Source organism: Lithobates pipiens, unplaced genomic scaffold (assembly GCF_037356315.1).
Source record: "Lithobates pipiens isolate NorthernLeopardFrog02 unplaced genomic scaffold, aLitPip1_a1.2 Scaffold_27, whole genome shotgun sequence".
In the NCBI taxonomy this organism is placed as follows: domain Eukaryota; kingdom Metazoa; phylum Chordata; class Amphibia; order Anura; family Ranidae; genus Lithobates; species Lithobates pipiens.
Genome location: NW_027507788.1, coordinates 16,761,535 through 16,785,758, shown reverse-complemented (window position 1 = coordinate 16,785,758; position 24,224 = coordinate 16,761,535). Strand labels below are relative to the sequence as shown.

The following is a 24,224-nucleotide window of genomic DNA, read 5'->3' as shown; positions in this document are numbered from 1 at the left end:
CCACTATCAATAATTGCATGTAAAAATTGGCATGCTGATTGTACCCAAGTTGATTGCTTGATTAACTTGGTAAATTCAGCCTGTCCATACATGGTTCGAATCTCAGAAGGTTTCTGCTGAACTGGAAGAGATTTGAACCGTCTGTGGCCAGCTTAACACATCACTGGTGTTCAAGTTTACTTATCTAAAAGACAGAGGCTCTATATCCCATTCCTGAATTTATTTTTTTTTTTCAAGAATACTTGTACGGATATATGGTGGACTTTGAGGGCACAGCATGAGATGTACAAATTTCTATATAAAAGACAAAATTTTTATTGTAAACTTGTCTAGTATAAAAGACTTAAGCTCCATACACACTATCAATTTTTCTGCTGAGTTTTTCCTTCAGATTTACTAAAACCATGTAGTACAAGGAGCTGCCTGATTGCATACAAATTGAAACTCCTAAGGCCGCGTACACACGAGAGGATTGTCCGCCCAACTTAGTCCTCTGAACCGTGTTTCAGCGGACAATCCGCTCGTGTGTGGGCTTCAGCGGACTTTTTCAGCGGACTGTCTGACAAACCAAGTCTTACGTAATTTCCGTAATTTTGTCCGTCCAAACTTGGTTTCAGCGGACAGTCCGCTCGTGAGTAGGCAAGTTGGACGGACTAAGTATGGCGCATGCTCAGAAAGGATTTACACTGCGAAGGTTGCATTGCAGTGTATTGGACGTCGAATTTCTAGTCCCGTCGTACGTGCTGTATACGTCATCGCGCAAGTTTTCAGCAGACTGTTCGTTCATCGTGTGTGGTCAAGTCCGTTCATTCAAAAGTTGGACGGACTGTCTGTCGGATTGTCTGAAGAACTTAGTTGGGCGGACAATCCTCTCGTGTGTACGCGGCCTAAGGTTTTATCTCATATTACATGTTTTTGATAAATCTGAAGGAAAAACTCAGCAGAAAAAACTGATAGTGTGTATGGGGCTTTTGAAATAGACTTATGCCGTGTACACATGACTTTCCGGCAGACTAGGTGCGACGGAATCAGTCCGTCGGACAAACCGATCATGTGTGGGCTAATCTGATCGTTTTTCGTTAAAAAAAATCTAACGGACCTAGAAATAGAACACGTTTTTAAATCTGTCCAATGGACTCAATTCCTATCGGGAAAACCGTTCGTCTGTAAAGTCGGAACTCCGCTGAAAGTCCGTCGGGAAGACTGTCAGACCTAGTCTGCCGGAAAGTTCGGTCATGCGTACGCGACATTAGAAACAGTCAAATGTAGGAATAAATCTCATCTATCCATATAGATTACCCTCAAGTGGTGCAGAACAACAATGGCCATTGACAAAGTTGATATGACAGCGATCTGTGTAGTCCAGATGATCTGGTCCAGCTTGCAATGATCAATGTGTTTAGCTAATTAGCTTCCTCAGGACCATTTATTTATGAGGGGAACAAACACTATTATTATCAAACAGACAAAACTTAGATCCATATATGTTTGTTGCATCACCTTACAATACATATAGCATTACATCATTTTTATTATTTATGGACACAAGGACTGCATGGCTTACATTAGTAAGGTGAAAATCGGTGGAATCCACTAAACAGTCTGCAAGGCGGAAACAGGGGAACTAGACATCCCCAGACAGGAGAGGCAGAGCAATGGGATAAGCATGCATGGGGACCTATAATGTATAAGGTCAACACAGGATATAAACCATGGTATATCTATATTTAAACTTATCACCAAAAGGTAACATAATACCTTTGTTTGTGAGCAACTTACAATATAGACTCCTCATTAAGTAGTCTGCATACTGTGATTCAAGGTGTAACCCCCAACTCCTGATGAGTTCCCAGCTTGGGAATATGTACTGGACCCATGAGACCCTGAGATATTTTCAGATCCCAGGGCATGCTTCTAAGGCCGCGTACACACGGGCGGACTGTTCGCCCAACTTAGTCCGCTGAACAGTGTTTCAGCGGACAATCCGCTCGTGTGTGGGCTTCAGCGGACTGTTTCAGCAGACAGAATTTCCGTAAGACAGTCCGTCCAAACTTGGTTTCAGCGGACAGTCCGCTCGTGTGTAGGCTTGTTCGCCGTACTAAGTTGGGTGCATGCTCAGAAAGGATTTCCACGGCGAAGGTTGCATTGCAGTGTATTGGACGTCGAATTTCTCGTCCCGTCGTACATGCTGTATACGTCATCGCGCAACTTTTCAGCGGACTGTTCGTTCGTCGTGTGTGGTCAAGTCCGTTCATGCAAATTTTGAACGGACTGTCTCTCAGACTGTCTGACGAACTAAGTTGGGCGAACAGTCCGCCCGTGTGTACGCGGCCTAAGAAGCCAGGTCAATTGGGGAGGGGTGTTACAATCGGTATTTTTTTTTTTTTAAATCCTGGAATAGGTAAACCAACAACGTATTACGTTCTACTATTTTACCTACCTTTGAGGTTTGGGAGCTAGAACTCCATGAACAATCCCCTAGAATGCTTTACACAACGGTCACAACGGAACGGAACACAGCGGTCACAACAGAACAAATCTATTTGCACAAGCACACACCTTGTTTCAAGCCAATGGGACTCAGGAACCATAAGCATGCTGTTCATCCATAGCAAAACCCTTCCGCAAAAGCTTGGATTATTGGGTAGGGATGAGGCTCTCAGAATTAAAGATCCTATGGCCAAAATGACCAACAGAGTAGAGGAAATCGTTGAATCCCATTATCTATCAAGTGCTAACATTTTAGTTTGAGATGGACATGCTTGGGAAGAATACAGATAGTTCTTATGATTGCAAAATGTGTTCTGTAAGCAGGGCTGCTATGACTGATGTACTCATTCTATGTTGTGATCTTTCTGTCATAGGCTACTCACTCTCTTGTAGGACCTGTACATCTCTAACAACATCATGCTATAGTGGCTCCAGTGTGACTTGTCCTTCTGGCTCTGTGTGTTTAGCCACATATACAAAAACTAAAATGAGTAAGTTCTTTGATAAAATATTAAACTGCTGTTAGCATGTGTTTTGTGCCCCCCGTCGGGGAGGGGGGGGGGGGGGCTGATTTTCTGTTGTAAAATGATAATACATAAAACATGTAAACATGAACCCTGCATTTCAGGCAAACAGCTAAACTCATATAATAATATAACTTTTCACTGGTTGTCAAATTTCAATATTTGGAGTCAACCAGCAAAGCCTGATGACCTGACGTTTCTACGTCACAGTTCAGCAATACAGTCGGGGCGCTCCCCTGCCCCCCATTGCTGATTGGACAGTAAACAAACAGCAGCAGACCGATGAGGTCACAATTTTTCCTCACTCTGCTCTCTGTACCTATTAGCATGCTCCTTGTCGGCTCATTTGGACTCAGGACACCTGACTGGTCCCAAGTGTTGCTCCTCCCACTACAAGTCTGGGTGCTCTTGTACTGAGCAATTGCAATAAGCTGAAATATGTTCATATTCAGGTGTACACAGTTTTTTTTATTGTTTTTTGTTACAACAACAAATCGTTAATCATTTGCAAGTGGTAAAATGGGCCAATATTTTTCCTCCCAGCATAAGTTAAGCACAGTATCTCTTCAGGGTTGTGCATTGAGTCTCTTTCTTTATGCTCTCAACACCTGGGATTGTTTTTTCCCACTATCGTACAAATGCTATTTTTAAATTTGCTGATGATTAGGGATGAGTCGAACACCCCCTGGTTCGGTTCGTAACAGACCCTTCGAACGGACCTAAAATTCGTACGAACTTTAGAACCCTATTAAAGTCTATGGGACTCGAACGTTCAAAATCAAAAGTGCTAATTTTAAAGGCTAATATGCAAGCTATGTAACAAACAACACCAGCAATAAGGGGTATCTTCAGGTGTATACTGTGCTGGAGGCGCACAACACCCACTTTAACTCCTGCAGATGCCTGTATTATAGAACACCAGCAGTAAAGGGTAGATACAGGTGTATACTGCGCTGTGCTGGAGGCACACAACACCAACTAACTCTTGCTGATGCCTGTATTAGAGAACACCAGCAATAAAAGGGTAGCTACAGGTGTATACTGTGCTGGAGGCACACAACACCCACTATCTCCGGCAGATGCCTGTATTAGAGAACAACAGCAATAAAGGGTAGATACAGGTGTATACTGCGCTGGAGGCACACAACACCCACTAACTCCTGCAGATGGCTGAGAAAGAACACTGTCCCTGCCTATCTAGCTCTTTCCCTGCACGCCAACACACTACACAAGGCCGCCACGTTGGCAGCCTTATATAGTGTGGGACGTGTACTAAACCCCCTGAGCTATAATTGGCCACAGGCATCCTGCCTGTGGCCAATTGTGGCTCTCCTTGCTGCTCGCTTAGCACATTATGGCTTAAACCTGCAGAGAGGACCCCCCTGCATCGGGATTTCCAGAATTGATGTTCTCGGCATCTGAGAATGTTGCCAATGCCGAGAACGCCACTTCTGGAAATCACAATGCAGGGTGGTTGCTATGGCAGCTGGGGGGGAGCTATTTAAGGGCTGGAGTATTGTCGGCTGTCCGCCTACTGAGGAAGCCCAATCACAGGACGTAACGTGTATTGGTGGGAGGAGCCGAGCCTGTGAGGTCATACCCGGGAAACTGTGGTTAACTGAATGCATGCTTTCGTCTCATCTTAGCCATTATCTATTTAAATGAATGCCTTTGGATTGATGTTTTTAGGGACACTATGGTGAGCACAAATAGATTTAGAGACAAATAGATTTAAGGAGGAGTATGCAAGCATTATTATTTGTCGTGTAAGAAGTGGCATTTGCAATAAATTTTATTTTACAATGACAATAAAAACCTTCTTATCTTCTTATCTAGTTTATTTGATAGTCCGTCCCATCTGCTGATGATAATTACCTCCTCTGTTCTCCTTTGCTCCCCATATGCCTGGCGGTGTCCCAAATAGGGATGAGCTCGGTGTTCAACTCGAACATTGGCCGTTCGTCTGTTTGGCGAATTCAGAACTTTGTGGACCGTTCGCACCAAATTTGTGTGGCACAAATGGCCCACAATGCACTACGCCATCACAGTGCATTGCTGGCTCATGATTGGCCAAGCATGCACTGTGACCCCGCATGCTTGGCCAATCACAGCGCCAGCAGCGAGGAGAGCCACAATTGGCCACAGGCAGGATGCCTGTGGCCAATTATAGCTCAGGGGGTTTAGTACACACCCCCACACTATATAAGGCTGCCTGCCTTGTATAGTTTGTTCCGGCGTGCAGGGAAAGAGCTAGATAGGCAGGGACAGTGCTCTTTTCTCAGGCATCTTAAAGTTAAAGTGGGTGTTGTGTGCCTCCAGCACAGTATACACCTGTATCTACCCTTTATTGCTGGTGTTCTCTAATACAGGCATCTGCAGGAGTTAGTGGGTGTTGTGTGCCTCCAGCACAGCACACTATACACCTGTATCTACCCTTTATTGCTGATGTTCTCTAATACAGCCATCTGCAGGAGTTAAATTGGGTATTGTGTGCCTCCAGCACAGTATACACCTGAAGATACCCCTTATTGCTGGTGTTGTCTGTTGCATATCTTGCATATTAGCCTTTAAAATTAGCACTTTTGATTTTGAACGTTCGAGTCCCATAGACTTTAATAGGGTTCTAAAGTTCGTACGAATTTTAGGTCCGTTTGAAGGTTCTGGTGCGAACCGAACTGGGGGGTTTTCGGCTCATCCCTAGTCCCAAATAGAAGCCCTGTGGAAGCTTCAAGTCAATCTCAGTCGAAGATTAAAAAAAAAAGGATAAGGAACCTTCCCCTGCTTCCAAAATGGCAGCTCTCAGGCTTGGAAATTAGTTGCTAAGGTACCAACCCCTGAGAGTCACATGTTCAACCATACCCAACAGTACAGGGCTTTTCACAGGGCTCCAGCAAGCATGTAAAGCATAGGAGTAGTGCAGGAAGGTAAGTACCAGCATTAGAGGGAGGATTTCAGGCAACTTAACACTAACAGTTTTTTTTTTTTTTAGAACTAAACTTTTAATTGAAATTTGTTAGTATGTAAAAAAACAAGACAATCAAGTAAATCCTACCAAGATCGAGTAACAAAGTTGGTGCATAAATTGAGCTGAAAAATAAGACCTAAATATGCAAAAGAATAAACATTAAAATAGACCTTTCATCACTTACCTAATTTGGCTCCTTTTAATTACACGTAAAAATCAATATAAGGACATAGAACCCCCAAACATTATATATATATATATATATATATATATATATATATACACAATATCTCACAAAAGTGAGTACACCCCTCACATTTTTGTAAATATTTGCTTCTATCTTTTTCATGTGACAACACTGAAGAAATGACACTTGTCTACAATGTAAAGTAGTGAGTGTACAGCTTGTATAACAGTGTAAATTTGCTGTCCCCTCAAAATAACTCAACACACAGCCATTAATGTCTAAACCACTGGCAAGACACCGGGAAGGGAAAATGGCTAATTGGGCCCAATTGGGACATTTTCACTTAGGGGTGTACCGACTTTTGTTGCCAGCGGTTTAGACATTAATGGCTGTGTGTTGAGTTATTTTGAGGTGACAGAAAATTTACACTGCTATACAAGCTGTACACTCACTACTTTACATTGTAGACAAGTGTCATTTCTTCAGTGTTGTCACATGAAAAGATAGAATAGAATATTTACAAAAATGTGAGGGGTGTACTTTTGTGAGATACTGTATATATATATATATATATATATATATATATATATACACACACATGGAGGGGGCGAGGACGCTTTGACATTTTTTTAATTATTATTTATTTTATTACTTTTTTTTATTTTTACACTGTCCCTTAAAAAAAATTGTATTACATTTATTGCTGTCGCAAGAAATGTAAATATCTCTTCTGACAAGAACAAAGCATAACAGGTGCTCTTTTTGGAGAGATCTGAGGTCAATAGGACCCCACGTCTGCCCTCTACAATGACATCAGATCAAAAAACAAACATTGATTTATATCAATGAAAGAAAAGAAAGAAAAAAATGGCCTTGCTAACATCGGCCGTGAAAAGGAAATGATGTCATGACGTCACTCTGGGCCTCCTAGGCCATGGAGATGAGCAGAGGCCATCTAATCTCTATGGCCAGCCGCCGCCACTGCCAGATCGGTTCCTGAGCTTCATGATGACCCAGGTAAGTCTGGGAACCACCATACGCAGGGAGGGTTGGGTGACCTAAAAGTGCTTCCAAAAGTGAACAAGAGGCTAATCAGCCCCTCAGAACACTTTTAGCAGAAAAATCTGTGGCTGCTGAAAATTTTAATACTGGGGTTATGGCATCTACCTGTAGCCATATCCCCGGTACTAAAATCTAAAGTAATGACAATATTCCAGAAAGAGGAAAACCCAATTATATTGATTACCCCGTTATGGACTTGACTTAAATCCATAATCCACGGTCCTAAGCCAAGAGAGATATCTAGAAACATACAGGAGGATAAGTAAGGGCCCAGTAAAATATAAGTACATCTAGGTACATGTAAATATTGGTGGATAAGGAGGTCAGGTGTCCTCACGAAAAACGTGAACGTCTGTAGTCAATCCGCAGTTCCCAAAAGGACCGAAATTCAGATATTTTAAATTTTGCTTTTGCATACAAATATTCAAAGAGGAAGTGTTCATTCAGGATATTACCAACCTCCTGGAGATAGGGAGGACTGAGACATTTCCACCTCCTCGCAAGTAATGGGTGGGCCACTAAAAAGACACGAGTGAGTAAAGCTTCTATGTTCGTGGGGCCAAGAGTCCGGCCCAATCCTCAAAAGGATTAGCTGGGAAGTTAAGAGTAACTGGATACTAATTACAGATTTAATGAACACAAGTTATTTTATAGAAGTATGGTTACTTTTATTTCAGAAATGTATACAGTTTGTTTATTTATACAGCTGGTGGTTATAACGGACATTCGTATGTATTGTCATGTTCACCTCGTGACAAGTGTAACATGAGAGGAAGTGTCAGCATGTCTTCTGGATGGACGATACAGAGGGCCACATCCTGTTGTTCCACTGACAACTGCACGCCACCTTCGCCTTCCTGTAAGTGACTCTGTCTGCTTCTTTCTCATGAGTATTAACTGTAAACACTCTAACTTCTTGCTAACCGCATAATGCATATGTATGACAGCAAGGTGAGTGGGCCTTAAAGTGGTTGTAAATTCAGTGAACACAATTAGTGGCAGCCCCTCTATAATAACAAGCTATACAGTGCAGTGCAGCTAAATACCTTATTTCACAGCGCCCCTGTGCGGGAATATGACCTCCCACCGCTCTCCTTCCCCGATCTATGGACTATAGCCGGGGGAGCTGAGATTCCCCTCTGATGTCAACCGATAGATCACGTGACCGCTCATCTGAGATGTCAAATACTGTATGGTATTTAGCTCCATCATTTTTTTTAAAACACAGAAACTGTGTAGTATATCTTGTTATAACAGAAGGGATGGCAGTAATTGGCCTTACTAACTTTACAGCCACGTGGAATAGCGGCAGGGGTGGAGGCGGGTTTGGAGAATGGCTCACACTAGGAACTGACAAGCAGGGGTGGAGAGGGAGAGACTCTAAACACAGTAGGATGACTGAGGCATGTAAACTGACCACAATATTATGGATCAGCAGACATGATTACTGTGATCTATTCACATAGGGGAACACAGGAACAAGCAGAATCAACCAGGTATTTTTACAGCATAGAAAGGGACAAATGACACCACACAGGCACTATGCTTAACATACTTTAATTCCCGACCGCCGCACGATGATGTACATCAACAGAATGGCACGGCTGCGCAAATGGGCGTACCGGTATGCCCCATTGAATTTGCCGCCGCGCCATCGCGTGCGCGCCTGCTGCGAGCTCCATGAGTAGAATCGTGGGTCCCACAGACTCGATGTCCGCGGGGATACCCGCGATTGTCACATGGAGAGGAAGAACGGGGAAATGCTAATGTAAGCAAGCATCTCCCCGTTCTGCCTAGTGACACCGTCACTGATCACAGCTCTCTGTAATCGGGAGCGGTAATCAGTGATGTGTCACAGACAGCCCCTCCCCCCCACAGTTGGAATCACTCCCTAGGACACACTTAACCCCTACAGCGCCACCTAGTGTTAACCCCTACACTGCCAGTCACATTTACACAGTAATCAATGCCATTTTAATCGCACTGATCGCTGTATAAATGACAATGGTCCCAAAAATGTGTCAAAATTGTCCGATGTGTCCGCCATGATGTCGCAGTCACAATAAAAATCGCTGATCGCTGCCATTACTAGTTCAAAAAAAAATCTTAATAAAAATGCCATAAAACTATCCCCTATTTTGTAGACGTTATAACTTTTGCACAAACCAATCAACAAACGCTTATTGCGATTTTTTTTTTTTTACCAAAAATATGTAGGAATACGTATCGGCCTAAATGGAGGAAAAAAAGTTTTACATTTTTTGGGGATATTTATTATAGCAAAAAGTAAAAAATAATGTGTTGTTTTCAAAATTGTTGTTCTATTTTTGTTTATAGCGCAAAAAAAAATGCAGAGGCTATCAAATGCTACCAAAAGAAAGCTCTATTTGTGGGGAAAAAAGGACGTCAATTTTGTTTGGGAGCCACGTCGCACGACCGCGCAATTGTCAGTTAAAGCGACGCAGTGCAGAATCGCAAAAAGTGATCTGGTCTTTGGCCAGCCAAATGGTCTGGGGCTTAAGTGCTTAAAGGAATGGGATTTTTTTTAGGGTTACAACTGCTTTAATCACATGCTGACTGCCTTATAGCAGTTTTACTGATACGGGGTGGCTGCTGTGTGCAGAATCACATATATATATATATATATATATATATATATATATATAGCTATATATATATATATATATATATATATATATATATATATATATATATAGCTATATATATATATATATATATATATATATACACACACCTGATCCTACACTTCTGGGTAGTGGGTGTGAGTGCGAGCCGATTATTCACAGCGGGACCCGATGGTCGGGTAGGGCAGACCCGATGTCCACTGGCACCCGCTGATCGCTCGGTTCACAGGCAGAACTTCAGTCTGCCTATGTAAACAAGGCAGATTGCTGTTCTGTCAGTAGGGAAGACATGGATCCTGTGTTCCTGCAAAGCAGGGATATGGATCCATGTCTTCCCCTAGTACAAGCGCCTTCCCCACAGTTAGAAAACACAGGCTAAGCCCACATTTAACCCTTTGATCACCCCTGATGTCCAAACCCTTTCCAGCCAGCATCATTAGTACTGTGACAGTGCATATTTTTAGCACCGATCCCTGTATTAGTGACAATGGTTCCCAAAAGGTGTCAAAAGTGTCAGTTATTGTTCGATTGTCCACCGCAATATTGCAGCCCCATTATAAGACACTGATCACCGCCATTACTAGTAAAAAATAAAAAAAAATTAATATCCCATAGTTTATAGACTTTTGCACAAACCAATCAATATACGCTTATTGGGATTTTTTTAAAACAAAAATATGTAGCAGATTACATATTGGCCTAAATTAATGAAGAAATTAGATTTTTTTTTATTTTTTATTGGATATGTTTTATAGCAAAAAGTAAATAATATATATATTTTTTTCCACATATGTCGTTTTTTTTTTTAAAGCGCAAAAAATAAAAGGTGGTGTACAGATGATCGGAATTTCTGTCTGAAAAATTGATATCCTGCTCTCAAACTTTTGGTGGCCAAAATTCTGGTCGTGTGTACGCGGCATAAGGCAGTTTCAGCATTTTTTAATTTTTAAATGATGTAATTCTGTTCTGTTTTACCCTTAGTGCCAAGTCAAAACTCTGCTTCCAATAGGGTGACATGCCGGTCCTGCTTCGCTTTTGATTATTCCTCATGTTACGATCTATCTCCCATGAATTGCAGGGGGGATGAAAACATATGCATCCACATGACCACAAAATTATCAGGTAAATAATCAGAGCCATAAGGGTGAATTTACTAAAGGTTCAGAGGCAGGGGCGGACTGACCATTGGGGCACTCGGGCACTACCCGAGGGCCCCATGCCACTAAGGGGCCCCATCAAGGTTGCCAGCCTCAATAAAACCAGGGACAGTATGGAAAAATCTGTGTTTTTTTTAAATCCCAAAATTATAGCTGTCACGCATCTCCAGTACCTTTTCAGTGTGTGTATGTGTATTCTATGTGTATACTGTGTGTGTATATTGTGTGTTTGTGTGTGTATACTGTGTGTGTGTGTGTGTGTATACTGTGTGGCCCCATAATCTCCTATTGCCTGGGGGCCCATAATCTCCTATTGCCTGGGGGCCCATAATCTCCTATTGCCCAGGGGCCCCATGATCCTCTCCTATTGCCCAGGGGCCCCATGATCCTCTCCTATTGCCCAGGGGCCCATAATCTCCTATTGCCCAGGGGCCCCATTGTCCTCTCCTATTGCCCAGGGGCCCATAATCTCCTATTGCCCGGGGGCCCCATGATCCTCTCCTATTGCCCAGGGGCCCAATAATCTCCTATTGCTCGGGGGCCCCATGAGTTTTCAGTCCACCCCTGTTCAGAGGTTGTTCCCTAGTAAAGTGAATGTGTACCGTATATACTCGAGTATAGGCCGACCCGAATATAAGCCGAGGCCCCCAATTTACCCCCAAAAAAACTGGCAAACTTATTGACTCGTGTATAAGCCGAGGGTAAGACATGCCTGTCCATCCCTGTGTGTGTGTCCGTCCATCCCTGTGTGTCCGTCCATCCCTGTGTGTCCGTCCATCCCTGTGTGTCCGTCCATCCCTGTGTGTCCGTCCATCCCTGTGTGTCCGTCCATCCATCCCTGTGTGTGTGTGTGTCCATCCATCCATCCATCCCTGTGTGTGTGTGTCTCCATCCATCCATCCATCCATCCCTGTGTGTGTGTGTCTCCATCCATCCATCCATCCCTGTGTGTGTGTGTATCCATCCGTGTGTGTGTGTGTGTGTGTGTGTGTGTGTGTGTGTGTGTGTGTGTCCAGCCTACCTGTGTCCCGAGCCTTTGTCCCGAGCCTCCGTCCCGTGCCTTGCCTCCGTGCCTCGCCGCCGTGCCTTGCCTCCGTCCCGTCCCGTCCCGTCCCGTGCCGTGCCTTGCCTTGCCTCCGTCCCGTGCCCTCTTCGTCGGCGCCTCGGCGGCCATTGTAAAATTCAAAAGCTGCGCCGCCGCCTTCGCCTGTGATAGGCGGAACACTGAATTTCCCAGCAGCCTGTGTTCCGCCTATCACGTACATCGTATCATCCTCGTCCGTAGTACGAGGATGATACGATGTCCGTGATAGGCGGAACACAGGCTGCTGGGAAATTCAGTGTTCCGCCTATCACAGGCGAAGGCGGAGCCGGAGGCGCGGCTTTTGAATTATAGAATGGCCGCTGTCTGTCTGCTCGACACGCTGATCGAGCGGGCAGACAGCGATGACTCGAGTATAAGCCAAGGGGGGCACTTTCAGCCTCAAAAAAGAGGCTGAAAATCTCGGCTTATACTCGAGTATATACGGTACTTTTCAAACATTAAACTTTGTTCATTATGAATACTCAATGTATGAATACCTAAGTGCAAGCAAAAGTTCTGTTTTTGTTATCCCCTCATATGATTGGGTAGATGTAATGTTACTTGCACACCACTAATTAAATTACTTTACAATAAAAAGGCCGAGCTGTATCCAAAGGTTATCACTTCTCTTGGCTAAGATCAAATGTAGTATTTGTTCTTATAAGTATCCAGTAGGGGCGCTCCTCCATCATTCTGGTATTCCAGCTGGGATGGCTGGCTGTATGTAAAGTCCCTGTACCAATGTTGGATATACAGTGGTGTGAAAAAGTGTTTGCCCCCTTCCTCATTTCCTGTCCTTTGCATGTTTGTCACACTTAAGTGTTTCGGAACATCAAACCAATTTAAACAATAGTCAAGGACAACACAAGTAAACACAAAATGCAATTTGTAAATGAAGGTGTTTATTATTAAAGGTGAAAAAAAATCCAAACCATCATGGCCCTGTGTGAAAAAGTGATTGCCCCCTAAACCTAATAACTGGTTGGGCCACCCTTAGCAGTAACAACTGCAACCAAGCGTTTGCGATAACGTGCAATGAGGCTTTTACAGCGTCCTGGAGGAATTTTGGCCCACTCATCTTTGCAGAATTGTCCTAATTCAGTTACATTAGAGGGTTTTCGAGCATGAACGGCCTTTTTAAGGTCATACCACAACATCTCAATAGGATTCAGGTCAGGACTTTGGCTAGGCCACTCCAAAGTCTTCATTTTGTTTTTCTTCAGCCATTCGGTGGTGGACTTGCTGGTGTGTTTAGGATCATTGTCCTGCTGCAGAACCCAAGTTCGTTTCAGCTTGAGTACACGAACAGATGGTCGGACATTCTCCTTCAGGATCTCTTGGTAGACAGCAGAATTCATAGTTCCTTTTATCACGGCAAGTCTTCCAGGTCCTGAAGCAGCAAAACAGCCCCAGACCATCACACTACCACCACCATATTTTACTGTTGGTATAATGTTCTTTTTCTGAAATGCAGTGTTCCTTCTATGCCAGATATACTTGGACACACACCTTCCAAAGAGTTCCACTTTTGTCTCATCGGTCCACAGAATGTTGTCCCAAAAGTCTTGGGGATCATCAAGATGTGTTGTGGAGAAATTGAGACAAGCTTTGATGTTCTTTTTGCTCAGCCGTGGGTTTCTCCTTGGAACTCTGCCATGCAGGCCATTTTTGCCCAGTCTTTTCCTGATGGTGGAGGCATGAACGCTGACCTTAACTGAGGCAAGTGAGGCCTGCAGTTCCTTGGACGTTGTTGTGGGGTCTTTTGTGACCTCTTGGATGAGTCGTCGCTGCGCTCTTGGGGTAATTTTGGGCGGCCGGCCACTCCTGGGAAGGTTCACCACTGTTCCATGTCTTCGCCATTTGTGGATAATGGCTCTCACTGTGGTTCGCTGGATTCCCAAAGCTTTGGAAATGGCTTTATAACCCTTTCCAGACTGATAGATCTCAATTACTTTCTTTCTCAATTGTTCCTGAATTTCTTTGGGTCTCGGCATGATGTGTAGCTTTTAAGGATCTTCTGGTGGACCTTACTGTGTCAAGCAGCTCCTATTTAAGTGATGCCTTGATTGTGAACAGGTGTGGCAATAATCAGGCCTGGGTGTGGCTAGAGAAATTGAACTCAGGTGTGGACAACCACAGTTATAGTATGTTTTAACAAGGGGGGCAATCACTTTTTCACACAGGGCCATGATGGTTTGGATTTTTTTTCACCTTTAATAATAAACACCTTCATTTACAAATTGCATTTTGTGTTTACTTGTGTTGTCCTTGACTATTGTTTAAATTGGTTTGATGTTCCGAAACACTTAAGTGTGACAAACATGCAAAGGAACAGGAAATGAGGAAGGGGGCAAACACTTTTTCACACCACTGTAGATGTCTCTATTATAAGTATTATATTTACATTTAGACATATATGTATTTGTCTCTTTTGTTTTTTAGCATAGATTTTATTTATTTATTTTGATAGGTATCGATCAAATGACACCAGTTCACTTTTTTGTACGTACTTTGCACTTTTTATTTAGGATTTATAGCCCTATATATATTCATATATAACACGTACACATCGGTTAAATTCACTTTTTTATATAAATGTATATATCTATATCTATATATATATATATATATATATATATATATATATATATATATATATATATATATATATATATATATATATATATATATATATATATATATATATATATATATATATATATATATATATATACTTTATATATTTTATGAAGTATATTTTCTTTACCTATTCAAAACTCCTTTTGAGCACTATTCTCAAACACACAGCTTTTGGTTTTAGTTTTGATTATGTTCACAGCACTCGCTAGTTTGTTTGTTAATTGGACCCAATTAATGAATTATCTGAACACATGATCAATAGATACCAGTATATATGTGAGATTCATTTCTGTGATGTTTAGCTATTATTAAGCACTGCTTGTAGTGTGAAACGCGTCAGTTATTCTGTCCGTTCTGCTGTGGCATGTAGTGTTGATTTTTTACGCAATAATTTTTTGAGTGCGGCTGTCCAGGATTTTTCTCAAACTGCATTGCTCAGAGCGAGTAATCAACCGGGGTCAGGAAGCCAGAAGTCAGCGTAGTAAGGAGCAAAAGCAAGAACACGTATTGGAAGAGAAGTCAGCCAGGCCAAGTCATACACAGGGACACACTGGAGATCATAGACCACATCAGGGCACAGAGGAAATGAGCAAAGTTGTTTAAATAGCCAAAAGGGGCTGGCTGTAGGCTAGACTGATCAAGCAGGTTAATAATGACCAGGTCAGTCACTGTGGAAATGAGTGGCTGGTAATTAACTGACAGCTGAGATGCCTCTGTGCACTAAAAGAAAAGAGCTACTCGTAAAGAGCAGGAGACAGCCCTGACAGAGTGGTGACCCGGGGGGGGGGGGGGGGGGGGTGTTGGCATAATACTATGGGTTTTGGGGTTTTGGACCCCCATGGTGTGAAACTGTACTAGTTCATGAAACATTGTGCTTTTTTCTGCACCTCTCTTCATGTGCTAGGCCTTTTGGCCAAGACTGGGACAATTTTTTAACCAGACTAAAGGCCCTAACCATTGTAAGAGAGTGCAATTCATTAGTTCATTATTTGTCACTCGGGTAGGCTTTGAGTTGAGTCATTGCTCAATGACTAAGCACAGGAGTGTGAAACGGATTTGGTGAACCATCGCGTACTTGCGTGGTCATGTTGTACCTTTTATAGGCATGAAATAAAGCAGGGATATGCAATTAGCGGACCTCCAGCTGTTGCAGAACTACAATTCCCATGAGGCATAGCAAGACTCTGACAGCCACAAGCATGACACCCAGAGACAGAGGCATGATGGGACTTGTAGTTTTGCAACAGCTGGAGGTCCGCTAATTGCATATCCCTGAAATAAAGCATGTTTTTGTTCCCGGATGGTGCCGCCACTCTTTTTCTTCCTCTCATGCTATCTGGCGGACATAACAGGCAGGCACCCGAGTTCATATAGCAGTTTTAGGCTCTCTGTGGAGTGCCTTGGAGCAGCGTGTACCCAGTACAGCTCTATATGTGAGTCTTCAGGCCTACTCTGCAATGTAGGGGGAGAATGTGCAGACCTCAGGTTCCCCCTTGCCCTACCTTGAGAGTCTCTCTTTAGAAGAGCCCCTAACCTAGTACTTGGTGGTCGGTTTCAGCTGATCATAAAGATGGGGGTCCACGGGGCCCTTTGGTTAGGTAGACCTGCATGTGCTCTACCCTTGTCAGGAGTCTTGCACCCCAAGAGGGTCAGGAAAAGTGCACTTTTTTGCTTCACTTTGGTGTTTTGTTTTTGTGCACCACGGGCACTAAAGCGGAGGTCCACATACTCAGCCCAGGTCCCCTCCACTTTCAAAAATCACCCAATGTTACTAGGTGGGAAGACTTCCAGGAAATCTCACAAGAACACTCTCAAGTCAATTGCAAGAGATTCTTCTCAGAAAAATCTGGGCCGCTCTATATTCCCCAGGATCTCGCTGGAAGAAAAGTGACATTATCATCACTGTGGGAAGAAGACAGGGGTTGAATAAGTAAAAAATCGAACTTTATGGTACATTTTGCAACTAGTTGTGTGATTTTGAAAGGGGACAGTTTTATGTTTTAACCTTTTTGGGATACCTCCCAAAATGGTATCCCATCCCATTTTGGGAGGTTGTCCCCAGGAAAAGAGGGTTCCCGTTTTAGTCCCTGGTTAAAAGAATGTGTCCCTGATTTCTTTCCAGCTTTAATAAAGGTGTCTGCAGCTCAGGCGGCTTTAGGTTAATTTGTCTTTGCAACATATCTATGATTTGCCTTGAAGAAGGAGGCTGGAGTTGTGTTATTAAACCAAACTCCTTTAATCCCCTCCCACTGTCAGTACAAGTTAACCACACCCAACATTTGATGTAGCATGCTTCACATACCACTATTATCCCTGCTACTGCTCTACCTATTCCCCACCGACCAATAAAATGAGAGTTGCCAGTGAGGTGTCCCAAGATTTAATTTTGGAAATCTGGTCACCTTAACCACTTCAGCCCCGGAAGGATTTACCCCCTTAATGACAAGGCCATTATTAGCAATGCGGCATAGTGTCACTTTAAAGCGGAGGTCCACCCTAAAGTGGAGCTTCCGCTCATTGGAACCCTCCCCCCTCCGGCGCCACAATTGGCACCTTTCAGGGGGGAGGGGGGTGCAGGTACCTGTACAGTACAGGTATCTGCACCCACTTCCAGCATAGATATCCGCAGAATCTACGCCCCTTTCCGCAGAATCTACGCCCCTTTCTGCAGGTCCCCGGCTGTCTGCTGGGAAACACACGGATCCCAGAGACAGTGGAGACCATCCTTATTGCGCAGCGCAACTCGTGCATGCGCAGTAGGGAACCAGGAAGTGAAGCCGCAAGGCTCCACTTCCTGATTCCCATACCCAAGATGGCGGCGGCAGCACCCGAGAGACGATCGAGAGATCGGCTTCGGGTGCCGACATCGCGGGCGCGCTGGGCGGGTAAGCGTCCTTATTTTAAAAGTCAGCAGCTGCAGTATTTGTAGCTGCTGGCTTTAAAAAAAAAAAAAAAATGGCGGAACTCCCGCTTTAACTGACAATTGCGCGGTTGTGCGACCCTGTATCCAAACAAAATCGATGTCCTATTTTTCCCCATAAATAGAGCTTTCTTTTGGTGGTATTTGATCACTCTGCGGTTTTTATTTTTTGTGCTATAAACAAAAAAAGACCTACAATTTTGAAAAAAATATATATACATTTTTTTTTTTGTTATAATTCATATTCCCTCCAAAAATGTAAAAAAAAACAAATGTATTCATCATTTTAGGTCAATATGTATTCTGCAACATATTTTTTGTAAAAAAAATCCCAATAAGCGTGGGTTGATTTGCGCAAAAGTTATTGTGCCTACAAAATAGGGGATCGATTTAGGGTCTTTTAATTTTTTTTTTTTTTACTGGTAATAGCTGCAATCTGCTATTTTTAGTGGGACTGCGACATTGCGGCAGACAAATCTGACACTAAGTGAAACTTTTTGGTGACCAGTGACACCAACCAATACAGTGATCAGTGCTAGAAAAATGCACCGATCACTGTATAAATACACTGGCAGTGAAGGGGTTAACACTATGGGCCGATCAAGGGGTAAGTGTTCCCTAGGGAGGTGCTTTCTTACTGTGGGAGGAGCGAAACTAACAGGAAGTAGAGAGATATCTCTGTTCCGGATCACTAGGAACAGCAGATCTCTCTCTCCTCCCCTGTCAGAATGGGGACCCGCCTTGTTTATATTGACAGATCCCCGTTCTGTCTCTCTGTACCGCGATCGCAGGTGGCCGGCAGACATCGAGTCCGCCGGACCCACACTATCACACGCTTGGACAGACGTATGGGGAAATCGGTTTGTGCAGCTGAGCCGCCTTGCAGCAGTATATCCGCGGTGGGCATTTGGCAAGTAGTTAAAGTAGCAAACAAGTTGGACATCTGCAGACAGATCACTGCTTCCAAATAGAGAGCAAGGGCCCTTCTCTGTAGAACACTGACAATTGACTGGCTCTTCTTCTTAGGCTGTGGCTACTCTCTACAGAACTAAAACTGTAGGACTTTGCACACCTTTTGCTTTGATGCTCTCGGGGTCATTTTTGCCAGTGGCGAAAAACCATGACTCTGTACATGCCTCTTGGAGCTTAAAGGGTTACTAAGCCCAGGACCCTGCATTCACTATATCTGGTCTCCGACAGTACACAGAACATGGAAATGCAATTATTTTAGTAAATATAAACTGATAAATGCCTTTTCTCATCAGCAGTATATAACAGTCTTGTGACTTCCAACAGTGTTCAGCTGAGCACGGGTTAAAGCTTTTAGGAGGAGTTTTCATTCTCCTCGGACTCTCCTATGAGGCTACATGACCCTGTGTCTGGAGTGCTGATTGGCCCTGTGCTGATCACATGCAGCCTCAGAGAGAAAAAAACTCTCTAGCAATACTCACCAAACTGAGCATGTGCAGAGTGCCCCCAGGGCTCCGTACTATCAGGAGATAGATTGGGGACTGTGGAAGAAGGGGAGGATCAGAGAAGACAGGATCAAACAGCCTTTTTACACAATGCAGAGGATTAACCCCTTAGGTTCTACAGTGAGTATAACACGCATACAAGTTTTGCTACCAGCATACACATTTTCCTTCTACGAGTATAACAAGCATGCTTTACCGTGTATACAGACTGATTTTGCTGTTGTGGGTTTAGTAACACTTTAATGGGGGTGGTTCAGCCACGTTTTCACTATCCCCCACCCCAACCGCAAGTGTAAATGAGCCCTAAATAACATTTAAAAATTCTGACAACAAGCTCAGAATTCTAAAAAGAAAGTAAAAATACCCATTAAAAATGTATTTTTGGAAACTTACTTATTTCTATTTTTGGTACAAAAAAAATACAGTATGATATATGGTAATTATAAGAATTGTTTTATTTTGTAAAGGAAATTTGTAAATTCTGTATAAAATTGTATTCTATTTTGTATGTTTGACTATGTATTGCACATGGCACTCATTGTGCACTAATAATGTTTTCATTACATGTTTGCATTCTTTCGAGTCCTGATTAGAATTAGCCTGCCTATGTTACGCCCCTTGTTACCATACAAGTACAATTGTAATATTAATGTGATACCTACATAATCATGTGTATAAAAACCTTCAATTGCTTTGAATAAACAGAACAGTTATTTGGAAAGATGCTGAGTGTATCTTTTGTGTCTGTTCACTACTGCAGTAGTTATTAATTTTTGTAACCATTAATCAATATGAGGATAGGAGTTGCCTATCTATACATTTTCCAGAACAATTTAACCACTTCCCACCCGGTCATTAGCAAATTGGCATCCGGGAAGTGGTTCTGTTATCCTGACTGGGCGTCATATGACATCCTTCGGGATAACATGCCACTGTACGCCCGTGGGGGTGCGCACCAAGGTGATCGGTGGTGCGGCGTGTCAGTCTGAAACACCACTACATCAATCTCGGTAAAGAGCCTCCGGCGGAGGCTTTTTACCACGTGATCAGCCTTATCCAATCACGGCTGATCACGATGTAAACAGGGAAAGCCGTTGATCACAAAAAATAAAAATCACAGAGGTGATCAGATACCACCAAAAGAAAGCTCTATTTGTGGGAACAAATGATAAAAAATTTGTTTGGGTGCAGTGTTGTATGACCGCGCAATTGTCATTCAAATTGATACAGCACTGAAAACTGAAAATTGGCTTGGGTAGGAAGGTGTCTAAGTGCCTGGTATTGAAGTCGTTAAACTTTCTAAACTATTTATGTATTTATTTTACAGGATTCACAGCACCTCCATCGACATTTCGTGGTTGTGCCACAAAAGGTTTCTGTGACCTCGGTCTCCGATCTGAAACCGATGAACTACTCCATTGTGCTGCAAGCTCTGGTCTCCAAAAAGGCTTCTATCTCCCGGCTGTGATCTGTCTTTTCTTGTTAAAATTATGGATCTAAAATGTTCTAGAAAAACGTGTCCATTTGTTCAGCAACAAAGCCAGCTTGTGTTGGAGAATTAAACAGCGCAAATCAGGAATGTCCAGCTCAAGTCCCACGGGCCACATGCAGTCCACAACGGCTATGAATGCGGCTCAACACAAAATCATAAACTTGCTTAAAATGTTGATTTTCTTTTTATATGTTTGGTGAAAATGTGTAAAAAAACTCAAAATTTCCTATCAAATACTTACCGTATGTTTCCTTTCCTGATAGACTCCATGGCAGCATACGTGTGGGTTAACTCCTCCCCTATAGGACCCCTCTCCCATAAATCTTTGCTCCAAGCCAGCGACCGTTTTTCGCAACTAGCCTACGCCAGACATTTGAGAGGGAACTCCTGCGGCCATGGAGTCTATCAGGAAAGGAAAATTACGGTAAATATTTGATAGGAAATCTTCAGTTTTCCTGACAGACTCCATGGCACCATACGTGTAAATAACTCGCCGTAAACACCTGGGTGGGCAGGTAGGATCGAAACTTGCCAACTGTGGCCCGGGTTACAGTGCTTGCCAAAAGATGACGCTCCCTAAAAGGGAATGCTACACTACCCCTATTAGAGGTGGGAACAGTAAGCCCAGGCCCCAGCCATAGATAGCACTAATTCTGCCGTAACTAACAAGAGCATAACCCGTGCCACTATGCGGCTGATGTCATTTGGAGCTTTATCATGGAAACCAACACCAGCTCTGACTCCTGAGCTACAGAGTTTCTGAAAACACTCCTGAATACTGCATCCACCTTCTCCATCCACATTTCCATCCTTTTCGATATGGCCACAAGAGCCAAGGCCGACCTTCGGGCTATTCACTTCCAAGGAAGAGCGACATGCTTGCTGCCCTCATCAAGGCCTAAGCCAATTAGAGAGGTAGCCTTTAGATGCTTCACATCCTTATCTCTGAATGGATAGAGCTTGGCCATCTTGCTCAGAAGGGAGGGATGTCTCACGACCTTGCTCCACTTATCCAAAATGATGTCCCTTTGTTCTGTTAAGAATGAGAATTTGAAACACTCTCTATACGGCTATATCTCCAATTCATGCGGTTCAGAGTGCGACCCCGATCTAACTTTACAGTCTCTGGATCAAAGTTGCATCAAACTAGTGCAGGAACCCTTCAAAGTCGCTACAACTCTAAGTTGCTTAGATTGGAATGGGCGCCATTGAACTTAATGGGCTGTGACCTGCCATGCGACATCATGTGTCCAAAGTCACATGACAACTCGCACTAGTGGAAAAGGAGCCCAAAGGTGCTTATAGAACTTCCTCTTGCTTTGCAGGAGACACTACCTTGTTTGGAACAGTTCCAGTACTTCCTGGTCATCCTAGTGGGAGAACATGCCACAATGGCTTTTGGACTTCTTGTGGGACTTGTATCAGACTATTTAAGGGATTATTGCACCACGTACCTCACAAGGGATTCCATTTGCTGGGAATCACCACCGCCTGGGCTTAGCATGGCTCACACAGAGACTTGCCCTCTGGGACCAGATTCCCGCATCCCCAGAAGGCTCCCTCCTTGGAGCGGTTGATATAGCGTACAGGAGGATTCATGGCTTCTGCTATGAAGGGTGGACCTTGATGGTGACCTATGCCAAATACATTTGGAAGAGGAATGTTGTGACCCAATGAGGTCTTTATCATCTTGTGCTGTGTATTGTCAATGTGACCTAGAAGGACTCACAAAAGCAAAATGGGATAGAAAGGAAATGGTTAGAGAACCCAAAAAGAGTACCCAGGTCAGCAAGGAAAGAAAGGGTTAAACCCACCCTCTTATACCTGCTACACAAGGGCTGACCCCACAGGTGGGGACAGTGATACATCCACAGTGTGAACTGCACAGACAGACAGACAACCTGCACAGGTGATCAAATCATAGCAGAAACACACAGGGGCAGCATATCAGGGTGTTAATGCAGAACATACCTGTGATGATTGCACACAGCATTTAGGGAAACTGCTTAGGGTTGCCGCCTCATCCCTTTAAACCCAAACACATAATAATTACACAGGTTCTGAGGCTAATTTAATGCAAATAAAGCACCAATTGAGTTTAATTACCACCTTAATTGGCCGCGGTACCTGTGTAATTAATATGTGTTTGGTTTTAAAGGGATGAGGTGGCAACTCTAAAACTGCTGCAAGCTGCCCACAAAGAAACCCTAATATCAACAGTACTGACTGTTGATTGAATTTCTCTACTGAGCCCCTGGGCAGGAGTAACCCAGGGGCACCTGGCTGGAAGCGAAAGCAGCGGCTTGGAACGCAAGTGCGCTCCAGCTGCCATAGACTGGAAGACATTACATCCAGAGAAGAAACAGACAAACAGAAACACACAAACTGCTGCCATGGAATATGTAATATAAAAGTATACATCACCGCACACGGCAACTTCAATCCTGCTTCCACAATCAGACCGGACCAGGTAGGTTGATCACACTGGGTTTGGGGCAGATAGGGCCATCCGCTAACAGTTGGGCTATCTGGCCATTGATATCTGGCCGTGACTATGGTGTCCCCCTAGCGCAGGCCACCGTCCCGCCTCTTTGGGGCAGCGTCCTGCGCTCGTGGAACAGTTGGTTCGTACTACCTGGCTGATGCGCATGCGCAGCGACTTTGCTTTTGTCACTGGGCGTGCGTCGTGACGTCCCTGTTGCGCATGCGCGGAGGTCCCATCGATATTTATCAGAGCTGTCACGTGTAAACACAGCTGCAACGGCTCTGATTGCCTGACAGATTTGGTGTGCAAACAAGCGGAGGTAAGCCAACAATGTACCGAAATCTTTCGGTATTTTGCCGCATAGTTTCATATATGTCCTCATCCCCTATACTATCCATATGCATCCCTACAGGCATACTTCCTGTGCTGGATACTTATTGATACTTTCCAGCCAGCCTGGTTTTCTGCAAACCATGGATGTTTCTTCTTTTTTGCTGGGTGATATCCTTGGCTTGCCTTTTTCCCTTGGGTATGTACGCTTAATGTGTCCCTGTTTTATATACTCCTAAATTCTAATACAACTCTGCTGGGAACATATTATCATACCCTATATATATATATTTGTTTTCTGTTTTTTATTTCAGATCATTTGATCTGATTTTTTGCTGGGGGTTTCTGAACCTTCGCTGAGAGATCTCCTTGTGACTGATCGGGGCCATATGGGAGCGGCTTCTTTATTTTCATTTATTTCTCCTTGATTCATGGGACCTTCTCAGTTCCTTTGATATATGGGTAACTGATATTCTTTGGTATGTGACCTTTGTTTTTCATTTTTGTACTTTTATGTCATTTTACTCCACTCTATTTTTAAGACATATACATTGTGTATACTAATGCACACTTAATGATATATATATGTTTTTCTACTAGACACTTGGCTCTGTATGTTAAAAAAATCCCTGAAGAAGGGCATCCAGCCGGAAACGTTGGGTTCATCCACTAAGCCTACATGTGTCTGTATATGTATCGTTACCTACAAAAATGCTATGTACTCTATTTATTGAATATTATTTTGTAATAAACTTTTGTTTTATACGA

The 24,224-nt window shown here is 43.4% G+C and overlaps 1 protein-coding gene across 1 annotated transcript in view; it reads left to right on the top strand.

Annotated features, from left to right (window-relative positions):
* LOC143933581 (uncharacterized) overlaps nt 1-24,224 on the top strand; it is a 34,696-nt gene extending 10,472 nt beyond the window's left edge. Inside the window, exons 2-5 of the mRNA XM_077456528.1 lie at nt 2,865-2,981; nt 7,935-8,087; nt 10,855-10,995; nt 20,477-24,224. Of these exons, the coding sequence (XP_077312654.1) occupies nt 2,865-2,981; nt 7,935-8,087; nt 10,855-10,995; nt 20,477-20,649 (584 nt within the window). The 3' untranslated portion in view covers nt 20,650-24,224. The remainder of the gene's footprint in view (nt 1-2,864; nt 2,982-7,934; nt 8,088-10,854; nt 10,996-20,476) is intronic.